This window comes from Pelobates fuscus, chromosome 9 (assembly GCF_036172605.1).
Source record: "Pelobates fuscus isolate aPelFus1 chromosome 9, aPelFus1.pri, whole genome shotgun sequence".
NCBI classification, from domain to species: Eukaryota; Metazoa; Chordata; class Amphibia; order Anura; family Pelobatidae; genus Pelobates; species Pelobates fuscus.
In genome coordinates, this window is record NC_086325.1 from 48,515,454 (window position 1) to 48,540,246 (window position 24,793).

Consider the following 24,793-nt stretch of genomic DNA (forward strand, 5'->3'; position numbering starts at 1 on the left):
CCGAATGGTGAACTCCGGCTTTGTCAGCCAAGCTTACGGAGATATTAAGCGCAAGCTACAAAAGTTAGAAGGGTTTGCAGGTATGTCAATCACCCAACTAATGGAGGTAGCGAATAAGGTTTATATGAATAGGGAAACAGAAAGTAAGAAAGAGGAAGAGCGCAAGATGCGTAAAAAGGCTGATATGCTAGCGGTAGCGATCGCAGGCGTAGATAGACGGGGCCCAGATAGAGGCGATAGTAGATGGAGTAGGGAGCCTTTGAGTAGGAATCAGTGCGCGTATTGCAAGGAAGAAGGGCATTGGAGGAACGAATGTCCGCAAAGAGAGCAGTACGAGAGAGACCTACCCAGGGCAGGCTACGGAAACTTTAGAGGCAGAGCGAGAGGTAGAGGAGGCCCCGGAGGGAGTAATGGTAATAGAGGGAGTAATGGGAACAGAGGAAGTGTTAGGGAAGACAGGTATATTCCAGCAGCGCAAAGGTCCCACGATAGAGAAGGTAGGGACTTTGTAGGATTGGCTGACACGGTCATGGAGGACTATTGATACCGACCGGGCTCCATCCCCCTTGGTCGAGCGGAGCCTATGGTCGATGTATCAATAGGGGGAAAAAGGAGTGCGTTCATGATCGACACTGGTGCTGAACATTCAGTGGTGACTAATCTAGTTGCTCCTCCATCTGGAAGGACTATTACTGTGATAGGAGCAACTGGAAGAAGTGCTGAAAAACCGGTTCTTAAAAGTCGACTCTGTACATTGGGAGGCCACGTAGTAAAACATCAATTCCTTTATATGCCTGAATGTCCAGTCCAATTGCTGGGACGTGATATGCTATCAAAATTACAAGCGCAGATTACGTTCCTACCAAATGGAACAACATCCTTAAAGTTTAATGGACCTTCAGGTATCATGACATTATCCGTACCAAAGGAAGAAGAGTGGCGACTTTATACAGTGTTGACTAGCCAAAACCCTAGGAGTGATGAGACATTATTTAACATACCAGGAGTTTGGGCAGAGAACAACCCACCAGGACTGGCCCGCAATATTCCACCTATAAAAATTGAACTAAAACTTGGGGTTTATCCAGTGAGCCTAAGACAATACCACATCCCGCAGAAGGCTAAGAAGAACATCCAATCCTATCTGGATAAGTTCATACGGTATGGTATCCTAAAATTCTGTACTTCCCCCTGGAACACCCCATTGCTGCCTGTTCAAAAGCCCGGTACAGATGAGTATCGACCTGTGCAGGACTTGAGAGCAGTCAATGATGCGGTTGTTAGTATACATCCAGTTGTACCCAATCCATATAACCTGCTTGCTTTAATTCCGGGCGGGGCTACTTACTTCACAGTCTTAGATATCTCAAAGATGCCTTCTTTTGCCTCCGAATTGCCGCAGAAAGTCAATGTATTTTCGCTTTCCAATGGGAGAACGCTGTAACGGGCTCAAAACGCCAGATGACTTGGACAAGACTGCCCCAAGGGTTTAAAAATTCACCTACCCTATTTGGTTCAGCCCTAAGTCAAGATCTACTGGATTTCGAGTCCATCCCAGGAGAGTGTGTATTGTTACAATATGTAGATGACTTGTTGATAGCAGCAGTTACAAAAGAGATCTGTCAGCAAGCAACGCACGATCTACTACACATTCTCTGGAAGGCAGGATACAAGGTGTCTAGAAAGAAGGCTCAGTTGTGTTTGCCAACTGTCAAATATCTGGGATTCCATATCTCTGAAGGTCAAAGAATTATGGGGCCAGAGAGAAAAGAAGCTGTCTGCCAAATACCAATACCCAAGAATAGAAGACAAGTGCGAGAATTCTTGGGGGCAGCAGGCTTCTGTAGGATATGGATTCCCAGCTATGCGATACTGGCAAAACCTCTGTACGCAGCTATCAAAGGTACAGAGCACGACCCCTTCTTATGGACCCAAGAACAGCAAACGGCATTTGAAGATGTGAAGAAGGCTTTGATGAGTGCCCCAGCATTAGGTCTACCTGATCACACACGACCATTCTACTTATATGTACATGAGCAAAGAAGAATGGCTGTGGGAGTATTGACACAGTACTTGGGATCATGGCAAAGACCTGTTGCCTATATGTCTAAGCAATTGGATGCAGTGGCCAGCGGACTTCCACCTTGTCTAAGAGCCGTAGCTGCAGCCGCCCTGCTAGTAGCTGAAGCCGATAAACTCACTCTGGGTCAAGAACTTTATGTACGAGTCCCACATGCAGTACAGACGTTGTTGGATTACAAAGGAAATCATTGGTTTAGTAACAGCCGTATGACCAAGTATCAAGCAATGTTGTGTGAAAACCCAAGAGTGCATTTAGAGACTGTAAACACCTTAAATCCAGCTACCCTTTTGCCACAACCTACTGAGAGTCAACATGATTGTTTGGAAGTAATGGATGAAGTATTCTCAAGTAGACCAGATCTTCGTGATTTTCCCATCCAGAACCCCGATGTTCAATATTATACCGACAGCAGTAGTTATGTGAAAGAAGGGATCCGCTATGCAGGATATGCAGTAACAACAATAGACAAGGTGATAGAAGCTCGGCCACTGGCGAAAGGAACATCAGCACAAAAGGCAGAATTAATAGCACTAACACGAGCGTTACAATTGGCTGAAGGTTTAAGAGTGAACATCTATACGGACTCCAAATATGCGTTTTTAACCACTCATGCCCACGGAGCTTTGTATAAAGAAAGAGGACTACTGAATTCAGAAGGCAAAGAAATCAAATACGCAGCTGAAATCCTACAACTATTGGAAGCAGTGTGGGAGCCGAAAGAAGTCGGTATCATACATTGTCGAGCGCATCTGAGAGGAGATGGTGATGTAACCAAGGGAAATCGGATGGCAGATAGTGCAGCTAAGCGTGCTGCTGAATCAGGAAGACAGGAGTATGTGGGGCATATAGCTGCTCTTATACCAACTCCACTGTCCCAATGGACTCCAGTTTATACAGCTCAAGAAGAGGAGTGGTTAAAGACTGAACCAGGAAAGTATTTGGAGAACAAGTGGTATCAGCTAGAAGATGGAAGAATAGTCATACCAGCATCACTAGCGGTAGAAATTGTCCAAAATTATCATAACGGGACACATTCTGGGAGAGATAGTACTGAAGAATCTCTTAGAAAACATTTCTACATACCAAGATTGTCCAACTTGACTCAGGCCATTGTACGAAGATGTGTAACGTGTGCTAAAAATAATGCAAGACAAGGACCAGTAAAGCCACCGGGAGTCCAGTTTATGGGGGGACTCCCCATGTCCGATCTACAAATAGACTTTACAGTGATGCCTAAATCGGGTGGACATCGTTACCTGTTGGTAATTGTGTGCACCTATTCAGGCTGGGTAGAAGCATGTCCTACTCGTACAGAGAAAGCAGGAGAAGTTGTAAGATTCCTGCTACGAGAAATAATACCCCGATATGGACTACCCTGTTCTATAGGATCAGACAATGGTCCAGCTTTTGTTCATCAGTGCCTACAACAACTGACTCATATGCTTGGTATAAAGTGGAGGCTTCATACTGCATATAGACCCCAGAGTTCTGGTAAGGTAGAGAGAATGAATAGAACTATTAAGAACCAGTTGGCTAAAATGTGTCAGGAAACCCAACTTAAGTGGAACGTTCTCTTACCCATAGCTCTATTGCGAATCCGCAGTACCCCTACCAGAAGGATGGGCCTCTCTCCTTTTGAAATCATGTATGGGCGACCACCTCCCGTACTTGGTAACTTAAGGGGGGACTTGAGTCAGTTGGGAGAAGGAATTACCCGGCAGCAGGTTGTAGAGTTGGGTAAGACTATGGAGGAGGTACAGAAATGGGTACAAGATAGATTACCTGTGAATATTTATCCCCCTGTTCATAGTTATCATCCAGGAGATCAAGTGTGGATTAAAGAGTGGAATAATGTACCGTTAGGGCCCAAGTGGAGAGGTCCTTATGTTGTTCTTTTGTCTACCCCTACAGCGATAAAAGTAGCCGAAGTGACTCCGTGGATACATCACTCCAGGGTTAAACCAGCAGCAGTCGATTCTTGGCAAGTTACAGCAGATCCAGAGAATCCCTGCAAGATCCGGTTAAAACGCACTACTCAGTCGGAGTAACGAGGAATCGTGTGGATTACAAATTTTATTGTTACAGGGATTTGGTGCGTGAGTGAGAAGGCCATAATAAAGCCTGTCCGCTTACCAACACATAGTATATAAGCCAGGAAAGTCTCGAAGGGACACCTGTGAAGACGAGCAGAACTCCATTCCCTGCAGCCCTCACATCCTGGAAGCTGAGGCGCCTTCGCACGGACGAAGACTGAGGATGACGGCGAAAGATGTGCTTTTGATAGTGTTTATTTATATGTGTTTTTATATTCAGGAAGGTAGAGGTACCGACACTCCTAGCTGTGAGGTATGCATTAAGACTACGAGAACAGGTAACCATATTTCCCAAACCCTAATTTGGCATTCACAATACGAGTGTAAAGGAGATGTATCGAGATGTAGATACTTAAATATAGACTATAGTGTGTGCCATTTAGGAGTAGGAGAACCTAAGTGCTTCAGTCCAGAGTATCAACCTCGTACAATCTGGTTGACTCTCAGGAATGGAGATCCTCAGGGGACCCTAATTAATAAGACGGTGTTAGAATCCGTACATTCTTCGGGTGTTCTGCTATTTGATGCGTGTAAAGCGATATCGAGTGGTAGAAAGCCGTGGAATGTATGTGGGGATCTTAGATGGGAGAGGACGTATGGGTCTGATGATAAATATATTTGTCCCAGTAGTAAAAATAAATATGTAAGTCCTAGATGCCCAAATAAAGACTATAACTTTTGCCCATATTGGTCTTGTGTGGGGTGGGCGACTTGGGGACAGACAGTAGACAAAGACATGATAGTGACTAAGTTGCCGACTAGCCCATATTGTAAGTCTATGGAATGTAATCCCATCCATATACTTATAAATAACCCCGATAAGTTCTTAGACAAATATGGCAATTTATTTGGGTTTCAGATATACGGGACGGGTTTAGATCCTGGGACATTATTGTTTATAGGGATAGAGACTGATACGGTATCCTCCCAAACTCATCAAGTATACCATTCCTTTTATGAAGAGATGAGTATAGATAATAAGATCCCCCATAATGCTAAAAACCTGTTTATTGATTTAGCCGAAAGTATTGCCGGTAGTCTTAATGTTACCAACTGCTATGTGTGTGGAGGTACTAACATGGGAGACCAATGGCCTTGGGAAGCAAAGGAGGTAATGTCCGGTTCTGAGGCAGTTGACCAATTAATATCTACACAAGCCGATTATCATATGAGTGTTAGAGGTAAATCTGAGTGGAGATTAAAGACCTCCATCATAGGTTATGTTTGCATAGCAAGGAAAGGAATAATGTATAACACTTCTGTAGGAGAATTAACTTGTCTAGGGCAAAAAGCTTATGATGATGGTACAAAGAATACAACTTGGTGGTCGGCTTCAAATGTCTCAGAACCATCTAACCCGTTTGCTAGATACGCCAATTTAAAGGATGTGTGGTTTGATTTATCCATCACATCTACCTGGAGAGCCCCAGCAAATTTGTACTGGATCTGTGGTAAGAAAGCCTATTCGGAGTTGCCACAGGACTGGGAAGGGGCATGTGTGTTGGGTATGCTCAAACCATCCTTCTTCTTGTTACCAATTGAAACAGGTGAGACTTTAGGTGTTAAAGTGTATGATGTGAATCATAGGAAGAAAAGGGGACCCATAGAGATAGGCGCCTGGGAAGATGATGAATGGCCTCCCCAGCGTATCATAGATTATTATGGGCCAGCCACGTGGGCTGAGGACGGTACCTTTGGTTACAGAACCCCTATTTATATGCTCAACCGTATTATAAGATTACAGGCGGTGGTTGAGATTATCACCAACGAGACGTCACAAGCGCTCAATCTTCTAGCGAAGCATAACACCAGGATGAGGACGGCAGTCTACCAAAATAGATTAGCCTTGGATTACCTTTTGGCAGTAGAGGGAGGTGTATGTGGGAAGTTTAACCTGAGCAATTGCTGTCTTCAAATAGATGACGAAGGGCAAGCAATAGCTGAGCTTACTAGCCATATGGTTAAACTAGCGCATGTGCCTACTCAGGTATGGAAAGGGTATAATCCAAGTAGTTGGTTTGGTAGCTGGTATGAGTGGTTTGGAGGGCTTAAGGCAGTGGTAGGTGGAGTCCTACTGATTTTAATGTTGTGTCTACTCCTGCCGTGTCTTATACCCTTAGTAGTTAGGTCTGTGCAAAGCCTGATAGAAAATATAGCAGAGAGGAAGGCTGCTGCACAGATAATGGCGATTTATAAGTATAAGGCTCTAAATCAGGGAGAACCAATGCAAGAAGATGAGTGTTGAAGATTCACATCATAAGATAAGTCTGGTCTGGTTCAAGGTAACTTGCGGTGTATGCAAACCAAGGTTAAGTGATGCCTCAAGTAATTGTGAAATATCAAGAGGCATCAAAGGGGGGAATGTGGTGGAATCTCGGTAAAAATAAATTTAGTAGGCCGAGATTACCACGTGGCATGTGTACGTGCATATGCTGACGTATCGATCAGTTGGTTGCACGAGGCAAGATACGATCAGTAGTGTACGGAGCATGTGCAAGAATACAGGATGTAGTATTCCCCCTCCTCCATTGTGCTGGACAAGCCATGCGGTCAAACAGGAAGTTAATTCTTATTTGTGTTGATTGGTTAAGAGAATGTGCGGGTGGAGCTTAATATGGGAGGAGTTATGTGCCTATATAAGGAGCCTGCACTATTGTCCGGGGCTCAGAATTTGCTGTATTTTGGTGACGCTAGTCCCTCTGAGTCCCGATCGGTGATCCAATAAAGAATCTCTTCCTTCCTGAAGAAACCTGTGTCCATCTCTCTGTGCTTGGCTTCCGTCAGTTTCTCCGGTATCAGTATGGCAACAAGGGACTCCAGGCACCATAACAACTTCAAGATGAAATGTACAGGGTCACTAGAGAGTCCTTCTAATGTGTAATAATTTTGACATTGAGCATGAAAGATATATTGCAGTCTTAATCTGTTGGCGCAAATTGATAGTTTTTTCAATAGAAACCCGCAGTTAGGTCAAAACACGGCTCACTCATTCCATCTGATGAGTGGACCCGCTTAATAAATGGTTTGTGTCAGCAATTAGTTTTGTTTTCCCCCAGACAAGTTCACTTTTATTACTAAGCCACACATCGGTACGGCCATGACTCATGGTCTCAAACAGCCAGATAGAGGAAGTGCAAATGTTGCAAGCAGTGTGGTCAGATTTGGAAGATAAAGGAAGCAAAACATCCTCTCTTGATGTCAATAAGGCTTTGCATTATTATATGAGGATGCAAACAGTGGTAAGTATTTTTCCTCCTCTGGAATGTAAGCTAGTTTGTGTAGGGCGCTATTCATTTAATTTGTTATTTAATTGTGCTTTTTACTACCCTGTTGTGATGGGTTGCAGGATGTGTTGGCATTATATAAATCATAAAACGCTTTAAGACAGAAAAACACGCAAACAAACTAATTCTGCAGTTACTTCAAAAAAGTCATTCAATCTCTAAACGTCAAATTCTCACGTAATATGGATTCAGTCCAGAACTGAACAAAAATTAAAAGGAACAATAACAGAATATTAACATTCTTTTTGTATTGAGTGTTGTGTGAGGGTTTGGTTATCTATAAGCAATACTTATAATGTAGATTTATATTTAGCAAGCCAAATGATAAAATTAGCAAAATAAATGGAATAAAACCATAAAATGTCATGATAGGCAATGCATATGGCATGTATATTACATATGCATGCAAAAATCAAGTGATAATGGTAATGGAAGTACCGTATATACTCGAGTATAAGCCGACCCGAATATAAGCCGAGGCCCCTAATTTTACCCCAAAAAACTGGGAAAACTTATTGACTCGAGTATAAGACTAGGGTGGGAAATGCAGCAGCTACTGGTAAATTTCTAAATAAAATTAGATCCTAAAAAAATTATGTTAATTGAATATTTATTTACAGTGTGTGTATATAATGAATGCAGTGTGTGTATGAGTGCAGCGTGTGTGTGTGTGTATATATGAGTGCAGCGTGTGTGTGTGTGTGTGCTCTTACTTATTATGGCAAATTGACATAATACAGACAATTGACTCAAGTATAAGCAGAGTTGGGGTTTTTAAGCACAAAAAATGTGCTGAAAAACTCTGCTTATACTCGAGTATATACGGTAAACACAAACATTTTAGGGAAACCGATTTTAAATAAAGAAAAATAAAATGGTGTATATATGGTCAGGTGATCAATTATGTTACTCAAACTTAAAAGACAAAGAAAAAATATACTTGAAAAAGAAAAAAAAGAAAAAAAAAATCACATGCATATGTACCTCGGATGACACAGGAGATGAGGGTGATACAGTTGCACTATCACTGTTTGGCTAAAATGAAATGAGACAAAAATTTAATCATCAGACGTCTATCATAATAGGTAAACTATGCCGATGAGGTGCAAATAAAAGCTCTACTTCTTGTTCTGAAATTATACCATTCCACAATTGCCTCCTTTTACTGTAGTATGAATTCCCCCTGTGTTTACTCAACCACACATCATGAGAGATATAGAATTATTTTCATTGACTACAGTCTATAGCAGGCATAAGCAACCTTCGGCACTCCAGATGTTTTGGACTACACCTCCCATGATGCTTTGCTAGCATTATGGGTGTAAGAGCATTATGGGGGATGTAGTCCACAACATCTGGAGTGCAGAAGGTTGCCTATCCCTGGTCTATAGAAATGGTAATTCAAGCGGGATTAGAGAAGTGTGCCAAGTTATGGCTTGGTTGGACCTCATATATAAATTAGATATTCCTATTTTCCACAGATGCAAACCCAGCTTGATAGATTTAAAATAACTGTATCTAGCTGCTGACCATTAAAGGGACACTATAGTCACCCAGACCACTTCAGTTCAATGTAGTGGTCTGGGTGCCAGGTCCCTCTAGGGTTAACCCTGCCTGCTGTAAACATAGTTTCAGTGCACATAATTCAGAGAAACTGCTATGTTTACATTTGGGGTTAAGCCAGCCTCTAGTGGCTGTCTTCCGGACAGCCACTAGAGGTGCATCTGCGACGCTGGAGGCATATTATGCCTCCATCATGCAGAGCGTCCATAGGAAAGCATTGAAAAATGCTTTCCTATGGACACTTTGAATGCGCGCGCGGCACTGTCGCGCATGCGCATTCCGCTCTTCTGACGTCAGACGGGGGAGGAGAAGTAAGGGAGCCCGGCGGTGGAAGAAGGTGAGTAACTGAACGGGTTTTAACCCCTTCAACACCACGGGTGGGGGCACCCTCAGGGTACTATAGTGTCAGGAAAACCGATTTGTTTTCCTGACACTATAGTGATCCTTTAAAACAGAGATACGTAATAAGAAGGATGGTGCAGAATACAGAGGGTAAAAGTGACAGAACAAGAGACAATATGAGAATATAAAAGATGTAAGCAAGTAAGGAAATTATTAAAGGGAGGTGTAGGTATACAGAGGGTATAACCTGCCAAAATGGTGTATGATGTAAATAGTGGCTGGCCTAATCATATTAACTAAATCTTAATTCAATTGTTTTTACACAAGACAGGTAATTTTAAAAGCTTTGTGGTTATCAGTGTGAGCATGTACAAATTGTATAATATGGAAACTAATGCCCTAAATGTTTCTAGAGACTGCATAATGAGGCTTGTAAATGTCCTCAGATCCCGGAGATAGCTTAATTCTTCCAATAATAATGTGTGAGTGCCACACTCCCAAGCTTCAGGTGCCTATGTTATTTTAGTCCTCCTTCTGTTACTTATTAGATCAGCTGCTCTCCACTTATGGAGCGCCTCCGTTATGCATGGTGGTAATTTAATTAATTTGCATAGTGTTTTGGCTGTGCCAAGACAGACTGGCATACAATGAATACAATGCAAACTAACATTTAGAAACAACAGGGGGGAAAAAAGGAAAAAGCATTAAAGCAATGAATTATATGTTATTTTAAAATTTATTTAACCACCATGGGTGTGATGGCTCATAACTAAAAACGTCCATCGAGGATCAAACCTTGCAAGGCAGGATTACACAACTAATTCATCAACTACAAAACAAGCACTCAGCTAAATCATAAGTATAATTGTCAAACTCCAAGGTGGATTTAAATGAAATTCAACACTTTCACACTGGGGTATGTTATACTGAATACTGGAACTGTTGTAGAATTATTAGGCCCCTTATAAACTATAACCATTACTGGGCCCCTTTAATACTATATTCTCATATTCAGTTCTCAGGCCTCATAGTTTAAACCTTACAAGATTGCTTTGTTCGTAGAAATAGCATGTCAGCAGGAAATGCTAGAATCTTGATTAAATGAAACACTGTAGCAGATAGTCTTAATAGAATGTATAATTGCTAAAAAAAAGGCCTTGAGGATACTAACCTTGAACGACTAACGTACCAGCTACTCATTATGGATAGCTGCCAAAGCCCCCCTCCCATCGAGTAAGCTCCCTCGTGCCCAGCAAGATGGAGCCGAAACCTGTGGGAGCTCGTCATGACGTCAGCTATGACATAAAGATGCCAACAAGGAGGGCATTTGACTAACCACTTTGCACTTGAGCCAATTGACAATGTTTATTTGCCTATATCTTGATTTCTTTCAATGATGTAATTTTGCCTTTAAAAGGGTCTGCGAGCCCGCTTTTTAACAGATGCCAATAAATTTCCTCGAAGTTCTTTTAACCTGAACTCCCTGTGTCAGTGTGAATTTACTTCTGCGTATACGCAATTTAAACATCTCTAATTTGGTCAGGAACAGATAGTCATTCAAACTTATTGGTTTGCCTAAAAGATTCCCTTATCAGCTGGCGCCCAACTGTGCGGCCTGGGTTATGCCCTGCTAGGGCAGCCGTCCGAGAAGACGTGGGGTGGATGAATCCTGGGGGAAGGAAGGAGATTCCAGCCCCTGTGATTAACCTGCCCCAGCGTCTGTGATTGGCTGCCAAGAGGTCATCAAAGACAGGTAATATCTTGCCCAGAGACCCCACACCTTAATTGTTGATATTTACTTTTACCTGCACATACTGACTATCTGTTACCTGGGTGTGCTCTTATTGATTTGTCCTTATCTTAGTGCCCGGGTAGTTTATTTGTTTATTTGCCCGTTTACCCCTTTTAGGTACCACGTGGCTGTGGTAGTAAGGAAAAAGGGGGGTGGATCTGTGGAAGTTTTCTTGGGGATCTTCTGTTTGCCTGTTTTCCTCTTTTAGGTGCCGAGTAGCTACGGCAGTAAGGAAAAGGGGGGGGTTTCCCATAAGTGTCACTTTGACTGCTAGCCTCATTGGACATCACTTTACTCTGCTTGTTGTGTGCAGAGAGGTGGAACACTGCAGCCTCGAGCGCTGACGCTGGGTGTTCCAGTTTAACTTTTGTGGCAGGTGGATTCAGGCTGGTATTGCTGTTTCCATCACCACGTGGTAGTGGTACTTGCGGGTGGGTCTGCAGGTGTACTACGGGATTGAGGTAGGTGGCTTTTGCCACACGTGAAAGAGAAAGGGATTTTTGTTAACCCTGTTTGAACTGTTGAACTTATTTGCACTGTGATGCATGTACTGTATTTATACTTGAATATTGTTTTCATTGTCTGTCACGCTGGTTCCTATATTTACTTTAATCTTACTTTCTGTATCATTTACACTTTCCCCTCCTATTTCCCTGTTCTGAGAGAAGTGATTGGTCACACACTTCTCGCCTCGCTCCAATCCGCGGCTACCTTGGGTAGGTGGAATCAGTGACTAGTCTACGTTTTGGGAAGACGTACGTTGGAATTTATTCTTGCGTAGCAGTCGAGCATTGTAGACATTCTCTTCCATTTATCTCTCTCTCTCTCTCTCTCTCTCTCTCTCTCTCTCTCTCTCTCTCTCTCTCTCTCTCTCTCTCTCTCTCTGTATCTGGGACACCTTATATAGAGGGTATGGGACAGAAATTAGGAAAACCCAGTAAGGGGTGGTTCGCATGTGATTTGGTAGAGGATAGAGAAGGGGAAGAGATGGTTATGAAGGTTGATAAGATTGCTAAAGTGTGTGGAATTACCGTACCTCCGTGCGGTAGATTGCAGCCAGAGAGCTGGCGTAAGTTACTGACAGAAAAGAAAGGAAAGCTCTCAGATCATGACTTAGTCCGGACAGCTGAGGCTTGGTACCGGGTGGCAAAGGCTATTCAGCAAGAGGGATGGATTGAGGAAGAGGTTGATCATAAAGGTGTAAAACTGTTTGTGTACTACAAAAACTTTGTTTCAGGGAAGCTCTCCCAGCCAGCGCTTAGTTATGGCGCACACGAGGTGACCCCTCCCAGCATCACTCCAGCAATGAGTGAAAAGCAATTGACCATAGCTCCCGCTCCTAGTCCCCTCTCTGCCACTGCCCCCGTTTACCAAGTCCTGAATGCTGATGGCTCCATATTTTCCCCACCATCAGTCCCACAACTCCCATCATCCTCATCATCCAACCCTTCACCCCGTCCATCTCCCTCCAGCCCCTTCCACCCCTCCAACATGACGTCCCTCCGCCCGTCCCCACCTATACGCCCTCGCGCCCGCCCACTTTCCACTCCTCTTCCCACTGACCCATCCCCTTGGCTTGTCCCTCCTCCTTTTACCTCCCCTACTTCCCCTGTCCCACCTTCTCCTCCTCCTACTCCTCCAGCCCCGCCTACTCCACCCTCTTCCCCTCCTACTCCACCCGCTTCTCATCCCTCCCCTTCCGTGTCCTCATGTCCATATCCTCTGTATCCTTCCGCCCTTCCTAGCCCCTACTCGTCACCACCGCCCTACGCCTACTCCACCCAACTGTCTTGGCCCCTCTCATATCCTTTTCCGTCACTTCTGCCCTATACACCCACTTCCCCTGTGTCCCCCGTAGTCACGCAGCCAGCTCCTCTTACACCTGCCCTTGTCATGCCCACATCCAACACAGCCGCCACTTCCTCACTGAACCCAAACGTCACTTCCTTCCACGCCTCCAATATGGGGTCCCCCAGTAACACAGCACCTCTTATGCCGGTCCTTCCGAATGATCTACTTCCACCAACTCTTAGTACACCGGCAGCCCCAGCCGGAGGAGTGCCACTTCTGCCCCCAGCCTTGACACCCCAAGTAGTGCGTCCCCCAGGCATCCGGGTGACACAAGCAGATGAATCTAGCTCGTTTAGCTCGTTTAGCACCCATGGCTACCAGGTGCCACCGGACGCCAGGGAAACTTCACCCCAATCATCCCGGCGTTCTTTAAATGACACTTTTGGCCGCAGGCTTCAGGGAGGTGAGGCCCCTGTAATGTATGTCACCTTTAACCCAACACAAGCCAGTACACTGATGAAGTCACTCCCTGACCCCGAAAAACAGCCCATGCCCTTCTACAGAGCAATAGTTCAGATCCAGCAAACTTACTCCGCCGCTTGGCGAGACTTACTGAGCCTTTGTGCCATTAAAGCTGGGGATGCCTACTGGCCTAGCATTGCCCGTCACCTCTGTACTAACTGGTTAGTCAGTGACACAGATTATATGTTCGGTATTTAGTTCTGTGACCAGCTGAAGACCTGGGCTAAGGATAAGCTTGCAGATTTAGCAGCAGGCCTTAACGACATTATTCAGGAAAAAGGTGAATCTGTAGAAAGATTTCATGCTAGGCTTTTCCAAGTGTTCACCGACCTAGGATTTGAGCTCAGTAATAAAATACACGCTCAGATGCTTTCCGGTGCCTTTGTCCTAGGCATCAAGGACTCTATACGTACGGGTATTATTGCTGCCCGCCCAGAGTATAGAGTGGTTCCCCTTGATAAGCTGCTCTTAGTTGCCAGAGGCTTAGAAGCCGCACAGGTTCCAAGGAGACCCAATCCCACTCCCCTTATGGTATCACGTCCACCGATCCCCAAAGGCACTAAGCCTGCAGATGGAATCTGCTTCAACTGTGGGGAAAAGGGCCATTTTAGGAGTGATTGCCCTGCATCCCTTAAACCCCAAAGATCTAACAGGCCTAAATCTACCACAAAGGCCCCAGCACCTCCTTCACCTGATTCAGCCCAAGAAGACTAGGATATTGGCAAGCCTGTATCATTAACCCCTGTTATGGCAGTTTCTGCAGGGGAACAAGGGGGGCCATTAGCCACTGTCACTTTACCCATTGAAGGCCACCCCACCACATTCCTTGTTGATACAGGTGCAGCCCGAAGTGTTCTGCGAGAACAAGACCTGCCTGATTCTTCCTTCCTGTCCAATATTGATGTCTCCTGTGTGGGAGTGGATGGTCTTCCAAGACAAAGTCCATTAACTACTCCTTTGCGGGTTGGCAGCTGCCCTAGTCTGCTTGCCCGTTTTGTGGCGTCATCCACATGTCCCATTAACCTGTTAGGTGCTGATGTATTTTCCCGCCTACAGGCATCAATCACTTTCACACCGGATGGCCAAGTGGAATTATCTTCAGCCCTCTCTGATTCGGATACCTCAGCCTTGTGTTCCTTACCTCTGATGCTTCATCTAGAGACACCACAGGGTTATGCAGAAGGCATGAGAGACAATTTTCCTGCATCTCTAATGAACAGTGTCCCTAAGACTTTGTGGTCCTCAGGCCCAGAGGATATAGGCCATCTGAAAGTCCCACCAGTGATGGTCAAACTCATTCCAGGGGCAAAGCTACCAAGAAAGTCCCAATACCCATTGAAACCTGCCCAGGCGGCAGCCATTTCTAAACAAGTCCAGGCATTACTTGAAAAAGGGTCTCTTGTTAAATGTGAAGCTCCATGTAACACTCCATTGTTTCCTGTGAAGAAGAAGACACCCAAGGGTGAACCAGAGAAATACCGAATGGTCCAGGACCTCAGAGCAGTAAATGAGGCAACAGTCCTAGACATCCCAATTGTGCCAAATCCGCACACACTCCTCTCTGGCGTTCCACCCTCTGCCAGGTACTTCACAGTGATTGACCTGGCCAATGCATTCTTCAGTGTTCCCCTGGAACCAAGCTGTCAATACCTGTTTGCCTTCACACATGAAAAACAACAATATACATGGACTGTTATGCCCCAAGGGGCGCAGAATTCCCCAAGCCAGTTTGCAAAAGCAATGAGTATCATCCTTGACCCCTGGCAGTCTGACCATCCAGAGGTTGTCCTACTCCAATATGTAGATGGCTTGCTCCTTTGTGGAGATGATGTTCCCATAATAGAAAAATGCTCTCTGGATCTCCTCTGTTATCTTGCAGATCAAGGATGCAAGGCGTCTCTCTTCAAACTTCAATTCTGTCAGCCTACTGTAATCTTCCTAGGCCACTGCCTGTCACATGGCACCAGACACCTCACACGTGACCGTGTCAGAGCAGTGTTGGCCATTCCACCTCCAAAGAGCACAAAGTCCCTACATGCTTTCCTAGGCCTCATCTCATACTGCAGAGCCTGGATCCCTGAGGCCTCTCTGCTCATGCAACCCTTGTATGACGCTCTCAAATCAGACCCCTTCTGCCTGTCACCAGAGGCACTTGACAACTTCTACACTCTTCAGCGAGCAATTGCCTCTGCCCCTGCTCTTGGCCTACCAAATTATGACAAACCTTTCAAATTGTTTGTGTCAGAAAGACAAGGCCATGCTACAGGCGTCCTCACTCAACCACATGGTCCTGGCGGACGTCAGAGGCCTATTGGATTCTTCTCCTGTCAACTGGATATCGTGGCCAGAGGCACCCCTTCCTGCCTTCGTGCTGTCTTTGCAGCTCAGGAACTTATTGAATGTACTGGGGACCTGGTTCTTGGTCACCCTCTTACTGTTTTGGCACCTCATGACATTTCTGCTATAATTAACCAGGTCCAAATCAAACATGTCACAGCTGCCAGACACCTTCGACTCCAGTGTCGTCTTCTACTACCTGACAACGTCACCCTCCAAAGATGTCAGGTTTTAAACCCGTCCACTCTTCTGCCACTCCCTGAGGGGGGTACCTATTATGGATTCATCATGGATGAAGGATATGTCCTACTCCTTACACACACCCTGGCAAAACTGCTCCCCATGTGGTACAAACCAACCATCAACCCTGAACCTCGCTATGAGGATGAACTTTTTCACTTGGTTGAGATAACACTCACCTTACGGGACTTCTACTATGATACTGAAGGTAACAGCATGACCTTAGTCCAACTGCCACATGAACTTAAACATCTGTACCATCATTGGGACACAGCCATTCCACATGTCCCTGTAACCAAGTCAAAGACTAAGTCATGGGGTGATCTTGGGCCCATGGCAAAACTATGGGCCACCATGGATGATTCACAACTTCAAGAAATAGGTGTTGCCAAGTATGCATCAACTGAACATGAACCTGTAAGAGCATGGCCACGTTACTTTCTGGAAGAAGAATTTGAAGACCTGGTCATACAGCATGACTATGATCCAGAAACCCCCCATGACTGCTTTGAACAGATGAAAGTGGAAACCACACATCTACCAACCGTGCATGAGGATCCACTAACAGATCCTGACATCACCCCGTTTGTGGACGGCTCCAGATATGCTGATGAAGAAGGAAAATATCATACAGGATATGCCGTCACCACAACAGATGAAATTATTGAATCATCATCACTACCATCAACAAAGTCTGCACGAGAAGCTGAATTACAAGCCCTAACTTCAGCATGCAAGATTTCTGAAGGAAAGCGCGCCAATATCTATACAGACTCAAGATATGCACTGGGCGTGGCTCATGACTTCGGACTGATTTGGAAAACAAGAGGATTTCTTACCACTGCCGGTACACCAGTCAAGCACAGTTTTGCAATCAAGGAGCTGATGGATGCCCTCCTACTTCCAGAAGAAGTGGCTGTTTTGAAGATAAAAGCACATGGGAAGTTGGACTCGGATGAAGCAAACGGCAACCATCTAGCTGATCAAGCTGCAAGAGGACCACAGGAAGTGGAAAGAAGAGTGTCCGGAAATGAAGAAATCCCAAGAAATGAAGAAACTCCAATATTCACTCTGCAGACTCTTCCAACCGACTTAAAGATCTTACGAGAACAACAGGCTACAGTAGCCCCTGAGGAAAAACAAAAATGGAAACAGAAAGGGGCTGTTCTAAAAGATGGAGTGTATTACAACAACCTCAGATTCTGTCTCCCTAAGAGTTTGTACCCAGCAGTTGTTCAATGGGCACATGGCCCTGCACACTTATCAAAGGATCTGATGAATGCCCTCGTACAGAAGTACTATGAAGCTCCTGGAATTACCACGCTAATCAATAACTACTGCAAAGCGTGTGTCATCTGTGCTAAATGTAATCCTGGGAAAACAGCTAAAGTCCCCGTGAAGCACCTGGCTAAGCCCATGTATCCATTCCAAAGAATCCAGATAGATCATATCCAGATGCCAAAGAGTGGCAACTATGAATATGCACTAGTGATAGTGGGCATGTTCTCAGGCTGGCCAGAAGCCTACCCAGTGATTAACATGACCGCCAAAACAACAGCACGACGTCTACTTACAGAAATTGTGTGTAGATTTGGATTGCCGGAAGTCATTGAAAGTGACCAAGGTCCGGCCTTCACAGCATCAGTTACCAAAGAAATTTGGACTGCCCTAGGAGTGACCCTTGCTTTTCACACCCCTTACCACCCACAGAGTAGTGGTAAGGTGGAGCGTATGAATGGTACCTTGAAAACTAGAATGCTAAAAATGTCACAAGAGACAAAAATGCCCTGGCCAGAAAGCTTGTCAATAGCCCTGTTCAGTGTCAGACACACACCCATATGAGATTCTATTTGGTACTGCACCCAGGCTAGGTTGCTATTTTCCCCAACAACTACAGCTTCAGACTGATGTTTTAGTAGATTATGTGACTGAACTTGCAAGTGCCTTAAACAAAATCCATGCCCAAGTTTTCTCTTCAATTCCAGATCCTGATTCTGACACAGGCAACCACAGTCTGCTACCCGGTTATTGGGTCCTAGTCAAGAAATTTGTGCGAACACACACTCTGGAACCAAGATTTGAGGGACCATTCCAGGTTCTCCTGATCACCGCTACCTCTGTCAAGCTGGCTGGTAGGCCACATTGGATTCACGCCTCCCATTGCAAGAAGACTCCCGCTCCAGAGGAAGCTAGTTCCGCACAACCATGTACTTCTGGTACCTAATCCCCTTGATTGGCCTTCTTAAAGCCCAGCAGGTGGCCATTACTAAAGATGCTAGTGGGTACACCTTCTGGTATAATTCATCATGTACCCGTGTAGCCACTTTTACTTTTGACTACTGTGATATTGTAGATTGCCCATTCCCCAAATCACAGATCCAAGCCATTTATAAAGACATACCACAAGCAAAAGACCCCTATGTTTGTGTAGTTGACAAACAGTGGGGGCACAACTGTGACCATTGGGGGGGGCGGCGGGATGGAATGCCGGGCCTGCCTGGGGTTACAAACCAAAAAGTGCCTTGTCAAAGGTAGACGACCATGGTAGATCCCTCCTTCAAAGAATGACTTTGAGAAAGCCTAGAAGGAGGTATCCCTATGAAATTAATGTTGAATATTGAACATCCTGGCCCAGAGGATGCTGATCAATATGTGATGGGAATGTATTGGAGAAGAGGTTCCTATAATAAACTAGGCCATTTCTACCTCAAAGATATGTGTCACTCTCCAGAGTGGCAAGGGGCTGTACATATGATCCCAAATCCGCTGAAACCACATATCCAGTCCTTTAGAGACATGATGGCCATTGCTAACCCCACTTTTGAAGATACCATTGCCGCTGAAACTGGATTTAATGACATTAATTTGTGGTTAGAGTGGATGAGATATAATGCCAACAAGCATAATAGAACCGCATGTTATGTATGTGGTGGTGCCCGACCTCACCTTGGCACCGTTCCCCTGACTCTCCCTTTAGAAATAGAAGATTGCTTCTTGAGTCTTTTTGCCTACCGCTATGATTTTAACAGGTCCTTCTGCAAAGCATGGACAGCAGAGTACCCTATCCTAGTAGGAAGTGTTAAACCCCCAGATGGAATCACAATCTATAAAGGTAATTACACTTGTTACACCATGTATGATGGGAACGGTAAATTCATGGGTAACTTTTCCAAAGGTTATTGTGCCACCTACAGAACTGTTCCTGTGCACATGTTACACCATACTAGGTCACTAGGAGATATTTACTGGTTATGTGGGGATTTACAGTTAAGGTCTAGACTGGAGTCTGAGTGGTGGGGAGAGTGTACCTTAGTCAAAGTCATCATGCCCATCCACATTATTTCTGATAGTCATCCTGACACTCATGATCCAACACACACATCAGCCAGAGCCAAACGAGAAACCCCAGTAAAAGGCAGTTTTGACCCACATGTTTACATAGATGCCATTGGGGTACCTAATGAATTTAAAGCTAGAGATGAAGTTGCAGTGGGGTTTGAATCATTGTTCACTATAGTCACTGCCAATAAGAACCTTAACTGGATAAATTATATCTATTACAACCAACAGCGCTTTGTTAACTATACCAGGGATGCCCTCCAGGGATTAGCCGAACAATTACAAGCCACATCCCAGATGACCTTCCAGAACAGACTGGCCTTAGACATGATTCTAGCCGAGAAGGGGGGTGTATGTAAAATACTACCCGACACCATGACTTGTTGCACCTACATTCCTGAAAATAGGTCACCCTTGCCATAGAAAAATTAAATAAACTCTCAGAAGAGTTGAAAAGGAATTCTGGGGTGACAGATCCCTGGGAAAAAATGGTTTGGTTGGATGACTGGTTGGCAAAAAGCTTTAGTTCATATTGGTATGGCTGTACTAATTTTTCTTTTTATTCTTGCTCTTCTCGTTTGTTGTGTCCTCCCATGCCTCAGAAAATTCCTACAGAAGACTGTAGACCAAACGACACCAACCTTTACTCATCTGGAAATTGGTGATCAAGATCTCACATCGCCCTGCATTCCGCTACAAACTCTTCCCTATGACGACGAAGTGCAGAAATTCTAGGGAGGGACAGCTAAGGGACAGCTTCCGTCTGTATGGGTTAGCCTACCGTGTGGAGAAGTGGTGGACAAGTGGTGGACAAGCCACCGTGGGATACCCATGGGAGTGAAGTGTTCGAGAGCTGTACTGACGGATGAGCTGCAGCTTACTAGACTTGCACTTTGCACTAACACCAAATTAGCGGACATGGGGGTTTTATGTGTCTTTGGGCTAACAAATCTTCTGATATTAACAAATAAAGTTTATCCTTTTTAGTAATTAACACTCTATAGGGGGGACTGTTGTAGAATTATTAGGCCCCTTATAAACTATAACCATTACTGGGCCCCTTTAATACTATATTCTCATATTCAGTTCTCAGGCCTCATAGTTTAAACCTTACAAGATTGCTTTGTTCGTAGAGATAGCATGTCAGCAGGAAATGCTAGAATCTTGATTAAATGGAACACTGTAGCAGATAGTCTTAATAGAATGTATAATTGCTAAAAAAAAAAGGCCTTGAGGATACTAACCTTGAACGACTAACGTACCAGCTACTCATTATGGATAGCTGCCAAAGCCCCCCTCCCATCGAGTAAGCTCCCTCGTGCCCAGCAAGATGGAGCCGAAACCTGTGGGAGCTCGTCATGACGTCAGCTAACACCCAACAAGGAGGGCATTTGACTAACCACTTTGCACTTGAGCCAATTGACAATGTTTATTTGCCTATATCTTGATTTCTTTCAATGATGTAATTTTGCCTTTAAAAGGGTCTGCGAGCCCGCTTTTTAACAGATGCCAATAAATTTCCTCGAAGTTCTTTTAACCTGAACTCCGTGTGTCAGTGTGAATTTACTTCTGCGTATACGCAATTTAACCCCTTAAGGACCGGACTTTTTTTGCGATGTTGTACATTTGCGACCAGGCATCTTTTTACACTTTTGTGGTGTTTGTGTTTAGCTGTAATTTTCCGCTCTCTCATTTACTGTTCCCATACAAATTATATATTGTGTTTTTCAGGACAAAAGGGGCTTTCTTTACATACCATTATTTATATAATCTCATGTAATTTAATTTTTTAAAAATGAAAAAATATGATGAAAAATTGAAAAAAATACATGTTTTTTGACTTTTATGTGAAAAATATTTTACTCATCTACAAAAGCGAATGAAAAAAACTGCTAAATAGATTCAAAATGTTGTCCTGAGTTTAAAAATACCCAGTGTTTACATGCTTTTTGCTATTTTTTTGCATGTTATAGGGCTATAAGTACAAGTAGGATATTGCAGTTTCAAAACATACATTTTTAAAATGTATCAATAGTGACATTGTAACACTATTATCTGTCATAAATCTCTGAATAACATCCCACATGTACAGATTTTTTTTTAAAGTAGACAACCCAGGGTATTCAATATGGGGTATGTCCAGACTTTTTTAGTAGCCAGTTAGTCGCAAACACTGGCCAAAGTTAGCGTTCATATTTGTTTGTGTGTGAAAAAAGTAAAAAACTAAATTGAACGCTAATTTTGGCCAGTGTTTGTGACTAAGTGGTTACTAAAAAAGACTGGACATACCCCATTTGCAATACCTTGGGTTGTCTTCTTTTGCAAATGGTATGCCATCATGGGGGTAATTCTCATTCCTGGGCTACCATACGCTCTCAAAGGCACGTAACCAACCTGGCCATTTTCAATGTAAAAATATTAAGTCTCCCGAGTAAAACAGTACCCCCCATGTACAGGTTTTAGGGTGTCATAGAACGTTACAGGGTAAAATACAGTGATAGCAAATTAAATTCTCTGGACTTTCGGCCTGGGTTGGCAGGCAGGTCCCTTAAATTGCAATCAATAAAATAACTTCATTATGTAAAAATATTACATAAATACGCACGTAGAATTTAAATATATATGCATATTTATATATTTGAAGTCTACGTGTATATTTATATAATTATTTATGTAATTTTGTATATGGACATATGAATAGTTCGTATTCTTTTTATTTATTTATATATACATAGATATATATACAATTTCATTCTAAGTGTATTTTGATATAAATATATATATTAATATCAAAATACAGTTAGAATAAAATTTCGTATAGATATATAATTTTTTTTTAATTTTTTATTATTTTAAAAAATTTTTATTTAATTTAATTTACTTATTATTTGTATTTTATAATAATATATATATACAATACATATAGTTATTATATATATATTATATATATATACGTGTGTAATTTAATTATAAGTGTATTTTTATATTAATATATGTACATAATATAAAAATACACTTAGCATGACATTATATATATGATATATAGACATATATTATATAGGTAGAATATATGTCTATATATCATATATATATATATATATATACACATATATAATAATATTTTTTTTTTTTATTAACTTTCACTTAAAATTTTTTTTGATTTTACAGTTGCAGGGAGACTGCCTGTCAGCACAGACAGTCCCCCTGCAGGCAGAGACTAGGACACCTATTGTGACCATGTGGTCGCCCTGTTGGGCGATCACATGGTCGCAGGGGTCCTAAACCGCCATGGGGAGACCGTCTGGGCTGCAGGCAGTCTCCCCACAACGGGAGCACCGCCGATCGCCGCCGGGGGAACGACGGCGATCGGGTAAGTACATTTTAAATTAAGGACGGTTCAGGACCGTCGTCGGTCGGCAATGGGAAAATGCCGATGACGGTCCTGAACCGTCCCGCGTCCTTAAGGGGTTAAACATTTCTAATTTGGTCAGGAACAGATAGTCATTCAAACTTATTGGTTTGCCTAAAAGATTCCCTTATCAGAACTGCTCCACTTTTTAATGAGCACAGATTTTGCACACACACACACAGTCTGAAAACACTAAACAGCTACACATGGCATCACGCAGAGTTTAGATTAACTACTCCTATCTTCATATTTAAAGCATAGTGAGAAATACTGGACATCAAGCAGAGCCTTGGCATGTTTTGCTATATAGTTAGAAGTCCAAATGATTACACAAATTTATGCCCCCCACACAGTTAAACAATTATAGGAGATAAGAGTTTATACCAGAATATGACTCCTACTACCTACACCTCATATAATCTCTACTCCACATTATATTACACTCACTTATAAAAAGTTTTAAAAAGTCAAGCTGCACTATCAAACAACGTTCTGCAACTTTGGAAAAAGCTTTCAATAAACATCAAAAATCAACTCAGTTTAAAATATAAAAGGGGTTCTTTGAGTAGAATGTGTCACTAGTGTTCTAATTGAACTCGTGTACAAGTGGCAAAACAGCATTAACTTATATAGGCTGTGTAATCCATTCTCATGTTTTAGTACACAGGAAATCTTACAGTACTGATGTTTTGACACTCACCTCGTCATTTTCATTTCCACTTGAAGATTTACGGGATGACTTGTACTGTGAATAAAGAAAAACAAAAAAAGATAAAACATCTGACTAGATAAGTAATAAACACATCAAGTTGCTTTTCAAGGCTCATACTGGCAGAGTGAAGAAATGTTCTCAAATGGATTTCAGTGTCTCCTCACCAGCATACATATGATTTGATCTAAATGGCAGAGCTACCAATAGAGTCTGTGATGTAGGAACATATTATTGGACTAGAGCAGTCATAAATGAGCTTGTATGTAACAATATATAGTTCAACACCTGACAAATGGTTTTGATTCTGACAGGAAGTTTTGTAAAGCATGAATTTACCTTGACGCAGACAAATACCTTCAACTACAATGTTTCAATGGACAAAATCACTAAATTACCTAAGCTAATTCACATACAGTTTTTATCTTTACGGTAAAAAACATGGCATACTGCAAACAAAGTAAAATAATGAGCCATGACAGTAGTTGTGGCGAAACCAACCTCGCCACTGGGCCCTGGAGAAGCCTGTTTGCTAGCCTCCTACCTGCTGACTATGGCCCCTGGGGTATTTGGGGCATATTGTACTTTATATTGCTGCTACTGGCCCTTTAAAATCATCGATGGACATATTGGGACTTTTGGGATACTGTACCTTTAAGACTGTGGAGCATATTACAGTAATACTGCCTTTGGTCCTTTAATATCATGTATGCATTTATGTGTTCAGTTAACCTGGGTTATATGTATGCAGCATTCATCTGATTGTTCGGTAGAATCACTCCATTCAGTATATTGAGTGAAACTACCGAACAACCAGACCACCCAGGAATAAGTGTGCCTCCAATTACCGTTTGCAACAATGTTGCAAACGGGTAATTGGCAATCAGTGTAATGTATGCTTTGTCCTCTGGGTGGCCGCCATTCGGGAAACGAACACGTGGCGGCGGCCATCTTAAACTACCGAACAGCGGTGTTTTGCCGTCAAGTGTCTGGAACTAAAATCGGACACTTGACTAGGCAAACACCGCTGAGACCTCCATACTTCCAGAAATTCGTATAGAAACTACCGAATGACCCGCCGTTCGGTAGAAAGAACCCCACAAACAAGGGAATTCATTCAAACCCTCTCCAGGCTCTATAACACAGGCAATTCGTCTGTTTTCATTCCCTTGTTTGTGACCGACCGCAGGGCCAAAATGCATGGAACTGTTTTCGGATACTTTACCCATGCGGTCGGTCAAATCTTTGGAACCCCATATATCCCGAACCGTTCATCCGAATGACTTGAA

The 24,793-nt window shown here is 43.2% G+C and overlaps 1 protein-coding gene across 4 annotated transcripts in view; it reads right to left on the minus strand.

Annotated features, from left to right (window-relative positions):
* The window catches only part of LRCH2 (leucine rich repeats and calponin homology domain containing 2), a 110,280-nt gene that overhangs the window by 19,715 nt on the left and 65,772 nt on the right, over window positions 1-24,793 (minus strand). For 3 of the 4 annotated variants that reach the window (XM_063433360.1, XM_063433359.1, XM_063433358.1), the window contains 2 exons: window positions 23,496-23,540; window positions 8,445-8,495 (listed from right to left, as the gene is read on the minus strand). In XM_063433360.1, the coding sequence (XP_063289430.1) occupies window positions 8,445-8,495; window positions 23,496-23,540 (96 nt within the window). The remainder of the gene's footprint in view (window positions 1-8,444; window positions 8,496-23,495; window positions 23,541-24,793) is intronic. The other variant, XM_063433361.1, reaches the window with a different exon arrangement.